This window comes from Clinocottus analis, unplaced genomic scaffold (genome assembly GCF_023055335.1).
Source record: "Clinocottus analis isolate CAN_PGR_092001 unplaced genomic scaffold, fCliAna1.0.p SCAF_5, whole genome shotgun sequence".
Taxonomy (NCBI): Eukaryota; Metazoa; Chordata; class Actinopteri; order Perciformes; family Cottidae; genus Clinocottus; species Clinocottus analis.
The window spans coordinates 15,503,412-15,511,777 of record NW_027176207.1 but is presented as its reverse complement, the minus strand read 5'-3'; the positions used below and the strand labels follow the sequence as shown (position 1 = coordinate 15,511,777).

The following is an 8,366-nucleotide window of genomic DNA, read 5'->3' as shown; positions in this document are numbered from 1 at the left end:
GCAGCTTGAAATGACACTCGCGTGCGTTACGATAGCGTTTACGTGTATACGGGAGGAGCTCGGTGGGGGTCCGTGGACGTTGTTTTTTTTAGTTGTTGTCTTTATTAAGATGTGAGCGTGCACCTGCAGCATCAGGTTACAGGGATGAATTATGAGTAGAGCACAAGATCATGGGGGAAGAAGTCCGTGTCAAATATTTTTGATTAATTTATTTTCATTGTTGCCATTATTTTAATTGTGTGTTCAGGCGGTTTGGAACTGGTATTCATGTAACGTTCATATCATAAAACGTCGAAAAATTATTTGATTGATTGATTGATTGATTGATTGACACATCTCTCATTGATTACATATACAGGCACAAGCCCATGATGTCCCTCATAACTAATCACGCGCATGCACTACTTTAACCACGCGTGAGAAGGCAACACACACACACACATACACACACACACACACACACACACGCACACACACACGCACACACACGCACACACACGCTCAAACACACAAACACGCACACTCTGAGGAGACGTTGCACTGCAGACCAGACTGACGTGACTACACTGACTGCCAGCTCACTCTGCCTGCTCTGATGAAAATAAACCCCCAGTCCAAACTAAAGGCGAAAAAAAAATGTGTGGCTCCTCTGACAAAAGCATTCCAAAATCAACAGCTGGGATTCATAGCAGGCTTATGCAACCATGAATTACACTGATGTGTTATAAACTGCCCATAAGAATGCCCTTGCTTCCCTCTTATGCCTCCTGCTGTAGTCCTTGGCAATGAAAATGTCTTCTGATTTGTAGTTTAACTTGAAATACGCAGATGACTACAAAAATATACGCTGGGTAGGCTATCATCAGCCCAATTTTTTTTTTCTTCCTCCCTTGCAGATGCACGCAGATCAGCGCTCCTCGCCGTTCAGAGCTCAGTCTGGAGTGGCGCGGCTGTAGCAGCAGAATATTTGGCTGTAAACAGAGACACAGTGCTGTTGTCTCGATGCGATACGCAGGCTTTTAGAGACGGTGAGTGATTCGAGGAGGATTTTTTATTGCAGAGAGCTCGTCGCATCAGTGCAAGCTGGTGAGGGAACGCGATTTTCTTACAATTTTGGAGGTGTCTTTCCCTCTTGCTTGTGTGCGCCCGTATCCGAGCCGTGCGATCCATTCGGTGTTTCATTCTCTCTCTCTCTCTCTCTCCCTCTCTCTCTTTTTTTTGTCGCTTCATCGTAAGTACTTACTGTCCGTTTTATGACTGCTACTCGTGTCCATAAGATGCCCTAGCTGTCTTGGTCGCGAGACGGTCGTTTGATGCATGTCAATTTTATCTCCTTGGAAATCATCACGCACAGTCGGAGTCAGGGAGCGAGACAGAGAACGCGCGATGGGGGGGAAAACCATGGGATCCTAGTTGAAAATGTAAGAGGATTTTTTATTTAGTAGCCACTGAAAAGAGATTAGGGCGACAGCAGTGGAAGTTAAATTGTGCTGCATGTAAAATGGGCGGGCTAGTCTTTATATTAGGTTGGTACAGCCTATTCCAAAATTAAATGGTCTGAGCTTGGACACTGTCTGTGCTCCATGCACTTTATATGCAGGCACGAGCGATGAACTACAACATGTATGTTGGATAAAGACCCCGGGCACATAGACCATATTTGTAAGTTTAGTAGATTTTTTTTTTGTTGTTGTTGCTGACAGACTAAGAGAGTTCAACTCGCTACAGCACCGCCAATGAACAGTGAGAGAGACCTGCGCATATCGTCAGCAGCCGCTTCTCCAGCCTCAAGCTAAAATTCGTCAGATCTGAGATCACAGAGGATTTTTCTCATTCAGTCCGGCAAGAAAAAGATATTCTCAAAAGTTTGAGGATATAGCCAGCGGACACCGAATATATACCCCGACTCATCTGCTGTAAGTGATTTTCTCCATGTTTTTCCCCCTCGCCTTTTCATCAGGGCAGAAGAAGGGAAGAAGGGAGCAACACTCGGATTTAGAAAGGAGATGGTTTGCGTTGCCGGACGCCGCTAGAATCGAAGACGAGTTTTATTGGGGGAGAAGGGGGGAGTTTGCCGTCGAAATCGGGACCGTTTAAGGGTTATTCTACGGAGCCAGTGCCGTTTGATGTGTTCTAATGGGAGACGCCTGGTTTCAGCACCACGGACAGCGCTCCGACTAAAACAGCATCAACGCACATTTGCTTAATTATTCCGCCACGCACGAATTGGATCGCCATGCATGTATTTAGACCAACCTTGCAGGGCTGCCAGTTGCATGCTAAATGTCTACCCGCGCTCAGATATATGTATGTATCGTAAGGGGAGAGGGTGACATTTCCCCTGAATAACTTAGAAAGTGGGTTTGTGCGGGATTTTCTCCTCCAGTCGTTAATCTGCATCATCCCCGCCTCGTCAAATCCTTGTCAACCAAAGGATTTATTTTTTATTTCATTTTTAGCAGAGCATTCTATACGTTTCCCCACGAATCCCATCCGTTCACAGCGCACCTTGGACCTGCACAAGCAAGTATAGCACGGACATTGTCTTCTATGTGGCTCGTGCTTCCCTGGCAGGATTTTGTGGTCGTGTTGTGAAATACTGGTTTAGCGCTTTCAGATAAGTAAGTAATTGCTCCTCTCGCGGACACATCGATTATGCCTTCGAAAATAGAACGTGAACCCGAGCTTTATGTTCCGCATGCACAGTAGCGCAGGCTAATTGCTTACATACTTTATGACCCGGCTGACATCATAGCTTAATGAATGGGGAGGAAGCCAAATTCTCTTCTTTTAGAGGGATTTGGTTTGATATTGCGGTATTGCGCGTTTCACATTGCAGAGGAGGCTGTGCACAGGTGCTACAAGCTCACACCGGGGTGTTATGTGGTCGATGATGTGTTGCCTCGTTATTTCATCGTAATTATTATGCGCTACAGATGCAGCCTATTGCATACGTGTGCATTGAACGTCAGTTCTGAAAGTCGTATTTCCGCTGGGTCCCTTTTCTGATCATGGACATGATAACCAGCGATTTCAAATGTGGTCTCTCCCGCACAGACTAGTTTGGGTGTAGAGTATGTCTCTGTCAATGTGACACATCATTTTAAATGATGATGTGAAATCTTTGAGGCGTGCGTGTGTCAAGTAGTATGTGATGGCCCAATGCGTGTGGCAGAGGCCATTTGGTTTGATTCATGTGCTGTCAGTGAATCTGTAAGGGATGTTCAGGAGCAGGACCAAAAACCGCATCTCTAGAGGAACAAGCCTCCACGCTATGTTGTTGTTTTTAGCTGATCTACATGCATATGATGACATGTTCAGGTTGATGGTGGATCATTGGTTTATACATCTTGGTAATGCTGTTCATTCTCTCTCTCTTTGACCTCCAGCAGTGAAAGGTCCTCATATTGCAACTATGTGTGGACGGAGCAGGACGGCCTTTGTGTTTCTGTGGGCCGGCTTGCTTGTGACCAATGGCGTCCTGGGAGCTGGGAAAAGGTAAGAACAAACTTTAAGGAGCATTTGCGTACGTGACTTTGTATTCTATTGGGTCCTTGGATCATTCAAGATTGGTGAAAGGCACAAATATCTTGCACACTCTTCATATGACTTGGATGTGAAGCCTTGCGCCGAGTTTGAGACAAACGCCTTGTGAATTCTAAATATTGCCCATACGATCAAGATGTTCCTGGAACACTACAATTCCACACAGTGACATTTGGCCGGCGAACTGTAAAGACCACGCTGCGCTAGACAAAATATTGAATGCACTTTTTGGAAGAGGGCAATTGCCTTTGAATGCTTCTTAGTGCTCGCCAAATGGTCAACTGGACAGTAGAAACGTCAGTAAATCAGTCAGCCAGTCAGCCAGCGAGAGCTGTACAGTAGTACCCCAGCTGAGATGTCTTACTGCCTATCGCTTGCATCATTGGGTTACACCCTTATGGATATTCACTATGGTTGTAACTGGGGCATCCCCACAGGACACATGCTTATAATTGCGTTGAGGCAATGAGAAGTGCAATACAAAGAGATAGAGAGAGAGAGAGAGAGAGAAAGAGAGAAGAGGAGTTGAAATAGCCAATATCCACATTAATATAGTATTACACAGTTGTCGTTTTTTTTTGTTTTTGTTTTCCTGCCCGCGTGGGAAAACATTTACATCCTCAGTTTTCACACCAGGGCTGTGTTCAGTAGATGACTTGTGTTGCATCGGGATATTTGGCACAGATCTTTGCACTCGTCATTTGACAGCGACTGCATGGTTAGTAGGGTCGATGTTCAGACACACTTCTCAAAGTCAACACTAAGGTGTCGGATGCCTCCTAAACGGAAGCAGACAAAGAGCGATAATTTGATCCACCGTCATGTGTCAGCACCTGCATGAATTGTCACCTGATTCAAATGCCGGCCAGCCACCCGTGTGTGGCATGCCTCAAATCGGCATAATCTGACGCCGCTCCTTGGATTAACGTGGACAGCTCTGACATTGGACCCTTACAGTGAATAAACACAAAGACAAAGATAAGTACAATTCACTTGCGGTTGCATGTGCATGAGGTCATATTAGTTCTCATTCCATTGTGGTTCTTTGCGATAATCCTGGAGAGACTCAAGAGATCAGGCTTTTCAGAATGGTTGAATAATTCAGAAGGACTGTCACAGAGAGTTGACTTGAATGGTGATGTCTTGAGATGGTCCAGCTCGCTTCTCTGCCAGTGACACCAGAAGCTGCACCACAAAAACACACATGCACACAGTATATCGTACGTTGTGTGTTTCCGCTTACATGCCCTGAGCACAGGCAGAACACAGATGGGATGTGTGCTATTTTAATGCAGGATGCACTTGATTTGATCTAACTGATTAATCACGACTGTAGCAGAAGTTTGAGATGCGCTGACTGGCAAGCGGAGGGTTTGATCTACTGGGTTTGATGTGCTATATGTTGAGCACCTCGGAGAAAATCTAAAAGTACTGATTACTTTACTCAAGAACTGTCAGTGGAAACTGCAAAGCAATTATCACCCAAAGATTTACTGTATAATCCAGTCCCCCTTTTGAAGTCAAATACAGAATCACACAGGAACACACACACACACAGGAACACACACACACACGTACACACCTTGGGGGATTTCAACAAGACACGGTAATCAGGAAGACCTAGCACTCTGCAACAGTATGTTGCCAACGCTAGAAATTGCCTTATAATTAGATATCCGAGTGACGAGAGGGAGAAGGGACCGAGAGAGAGAGACGTGCAGTAAAATGGAGAAAGGGAGACGGGGGGGAGAGAAAGAGAGACATTGGCAGAGCGAGTGTGAACGGCACTGTTGCTGTTCAGATGACCTGTAGATGGGGATGGTGTACAATGTTTTATGAGGAAGTGGCCCCTGGCTGATAAACATGTGTATTCTTCCACAGCACCTTTTTCTCAGCATTTTCTTTCCTTTACCTTGACATACAACCCCAACCCTCCCACCGCCGCCTCTGTTACCCACATACACCGCAAACAATTTCTACCATGAAGAAACACATCTGCCATATTATTCCATCTCGTCCCAACGTGTAAATAATATAGTTTTCTATGCGCTTGAGATGACAAATTCCACTTGTCGGTGTCTGGAATTAAGGTATAAAATACAGCAGATTATGTTTCAAAAATGTTGCAAGGTCAAAGAAGTATGCCCATTGAACGATTGCTTCATTTTGTACAAAAGAGTGGACATGTCACTAGTTCTGCCACTGATTGATTATTACTTGCAACATGGATGTTCACTTGTACATCCCCCTAATATTTATACTTGTCTTAATTAGTTAACTTAGAAGAGCAAAGGCTCCCGGCTTGTTTTCTCTGTCGGTGAAAACTATAACAAGAGCACTGTAACCTTTGTGGCAGACAAAATCTGTTCCGATGTCTTTCTTTTGATTTTGAAAATTGGTAATGCCAAAATAAATGGGGAAAACAAGAACATTAATTTGCAATCAAAGAGGAGGTTGTGTTTTATTTTTGCTTCAGCTGATGTCCCATGGAGGCAATTTATGCTTCCTGTATTTATACATAACTGTCTTTCCCGAGCTGAACAAAACAGATACATTATCATTTTGAATTTGAGTATTTCCAAGCTGTTACCTCCAAGACGGATGCAAAACAAAATTGCTCATCACAGTTTTCACAGTTTTAATACTGGCTTCGGTTTTCAGAGTGTTCTTTTTTTTTGGCAGATAGAAGGACGCTTTGCGAATTAAGGGAAATTGGTGGCAGAGAGATGCGCATTAACCCTTTTTACACAAATCCATGTGTGACGCGGATGCAGCATCCTTGTTTAGAAAGCAAAGTGTTCAGCGGCTCACGTTCAAACACGTGGGATTGAGGCAGATCCCGCAGCTTTGAACGTGAGCCGTCTCACCGAGCGCCACTCCCCAGTGTCACTTCGCAATTTCCTCACCTTTTCCCAACCTCCAATGTATCCACCCCCGCCCCCCCCCCCCCCGCCTCCCCGATCTCCATCATCTCCATTTTTCTCTCTTCTTTGTCTTTTCCTTCACGCGTTCCTTGCATGTTTCTCCAGACGGTACTCTCCCTCCAGCCATCCCTCCTACTTGTCCTTCCCTCCCATTGCAGGTCCCCGCTAAATAATCTTGATGACCTCTCACTCTCCTTGGAGCCGTTCAGCTTGCAGAGCTTGTTTCCAAACACTTGCTGTTTATTTAGCATGCAATGAAACCAAACGCTACTGGCATAAAGAGAGGGAGAGGATGATTGCTTTAAGGCACACGATGCATTGTGAGAGAGTTTAATCTAAATATTGTCGCACATTCAAACATATGCATGAATATGTACAAAAGCTTGCAATGAGCTGCGCACACACACACACACACACACACAAGAACACACATATCTTCCTGTCGCACCCTGCTTTTATACAGTGTAATTAGGAGCTGTATTCCTGATTATGAGTGCTATCAAATATTTATGCATGGAGATGCTGCAAACTCCGCTCTTACAATTACTGATTGTGACTGTTTTCGGCATTGCTCTAAGCATTTTGTTTTATGTTGTTCAAAGAGCACATTCAGCAAGGCCTTTGTGGTCTAAAAGAGCATATTAAGGTATAAATAATGGATTGTGATTCCTCTATTCTTTCCCTTTCTCTCTCAGGGTGAGATGTGTGGGCGTATGTTCGCACATACGCATGCGCTCCGGATGCCCAGTTTTACATTTCGATGAAATAACTTTAACACTCGCCACACTTTCCAAAGGGATAATACAGGATAATGTGGCTTTGTGCAACGTGTTCCTATCCAGTCTATCCCTTGACAATCACTTGTTCATTATTATCGTATCAACACAATTTCAAACCTCATGGTCACACACTGAATTGTAAATTGCCTTTGACACTGAAAGGCGTCAGTGTCATGCAGTATTTTGGAGTTCTTGGTTAATTCATTGTTTTATGATTAATATGATTCACGATGCATTCTGTGTTCCCCATGTACTTCAACAGACTACGATCCTCATGTTTTGTTTTTGATATATTATTCAGTTTGTTCTTTCTCTTTTGGCAGTTTTGAGTGTGTTTTTTGGATTCTAGCTGTGACGACATTGAATCTTCTTCTTTGCTTTGCCAGCGCTGGGCAGAACGGCATGACAGATGAACAGAAAGATAACACTACAGTGTTCACCAAGATCTTAGACAGTCTTCTGGATGGCTATGACAATCGCCTCAGGCCAGGACTAGGAGGTCAGTTAACCCAAGTCTTTCAATGTCTTTTATCCCTCATGGTAACTGTTTGAATCTTTTTCCTTTTTTTGTCAATATGTAAATACCCGTTTGAAGGACTCCTAAAAATAGCTTACTTTTCCACAGAGTAATATCCATACGACAACATCGTATGGAGATGGGTTTGCTTACAGTGTCAGATTTTGTGAATGATAATTAACTGCAGATTCATTATTCACCTGCTGCTTTTGTGAAACAGTGAATTGGAATATATCGAGCACGTCTCATATAACATAGTGACTGACATTTTATTGTGTGAGCAGCCCCTTCACTGTATTGTCAACTGTCCATTGTTTGAGAGAGAGAAAACAAAATGGCAGGGAGACTGAGAGACAAATCCAGAAATGGAAAATGGGAGGAATGGAAAGAAACGGAGAGTAAAAGAGAAAATGGAGAGAGATAATGTGAGAATTGGTGTGTGAAGGACACTGAGAACTCCACACTGTGATGCAGCAGACATCAAACAGGCGAATAAAACCGGCTAAAAGCGACCCTCGGTTGCTAGAAGTTCAGCGACTGAGGGGAAGAAATTATAGATTACGATGGGTATCATTCATAAATCAAGATGTAGTAGTTGAG

General features: G+C 44.0%; 1 protein-coding gene across 7 annotated transcripts in view; it reads left to right on the top strand.

The window, feature by feature from the left end:
- Window positions 1-899: 899 nt before the first annotated feature.
- The window catches only part of gabra1 (gamma-aminobutyric acid type A receptor subunit alpha1), a 28,285-nt gene continuing 20,818 nt past the window's right edge, over window positions 900-8,366 (top strand). The window contains exons 1-4 of one of the 7 annotated variants that reach the window (XM_068601308.1): window positions 944-1,028; window positions 1,704-1,916; window positions 3,390-3,498; window positions 7,636-7,748. In XM_068601308.1, coding sequence (XP_068457409.1) covers window positions 3,416-3,498; window positions 7,636-7,748 — 196 coding nt within the window. In that variant the 5' untranslated portion in view covers window positions 944-1,028; window positions 1,704-1,916; window positions 3,390-3,415. Of the gene's footprint in view, window positions 1,087-1,217; window positions 1,422-1,445; window positions 1,917-1,949; window positions 2,622-3,389; window positions 3,499-7,635; window positions 7,749-8,366 lie in introns of those variants that run through there. The other 6 variants (XM_068601309.1, XM_068601315.1, XM_068601310.1 and 3 more) reach the window with 6 other exon arrangements.